General features: G+C 63.5%; 1 protein-coding gene across 1 annotated transcript; it reads right to left on the bottom strand.

Annotated features, from left to right (window-relative positions):
• Positions 1 to 42: 42 nt before the first annotated feature.
• PNOC (prepronociceptin) lies at positions 43 to 207 on the bottom strand (the record flags this gene model as incomplete). The annotated part of the gene is made up of 1 exon (XM_010291070.1): positions 43 to 207. A coding segment is annotated over one exon (165 nt), but the record flags the coding sequence as incomplete, so codon positions are not given.
• Between the last annotated feature and the right edge of the window lie 4 nt (positions 208 to 211).

Here is a 211-nt window from a genome sequence, read left to right as displayed (position 1 = left end):
GGGTTGCCTTTTTGGGCCGGGGCGGAGCGGCGCGGGTCTCCGTTAGATCTCGTTGTGCTCGCTGATGCCGCCGGCAATGCCGTACTCACTGGAGCGGGGCGACATGCCCAGGTACTGCTTCAGGAACTCGCTAAACCTCTTCTGGTTGTTCCACTTCCTCGCCGACTTGCGGACCCCGATGAAGCCCCCGTATCGCTTCTGCACCCCCCTG

Source organism: Phaethon lepturus, unplaced genomic scaffold (assembly GCF_000687285.1).
Source record: "Phaethon lepturus isolate BGI_N335 unplaced genomic scaffold, ASM68728v1 scaffold43357, whole genome shotgun sequence".
In the NCBI taxonomy this organism is placed as follows: domain Eukaryota; kingdom Metazoa; phylum Chordata; class Aves; order Phaethontiformes; family Phaethontidae; genus Phaethon; species Phaethon lepturus.
The sequence above is the reverse complement of the archived record's forward strand: the minus strand, read 5'-3'. Positions and strand labels throughout refer to the sequence as shown.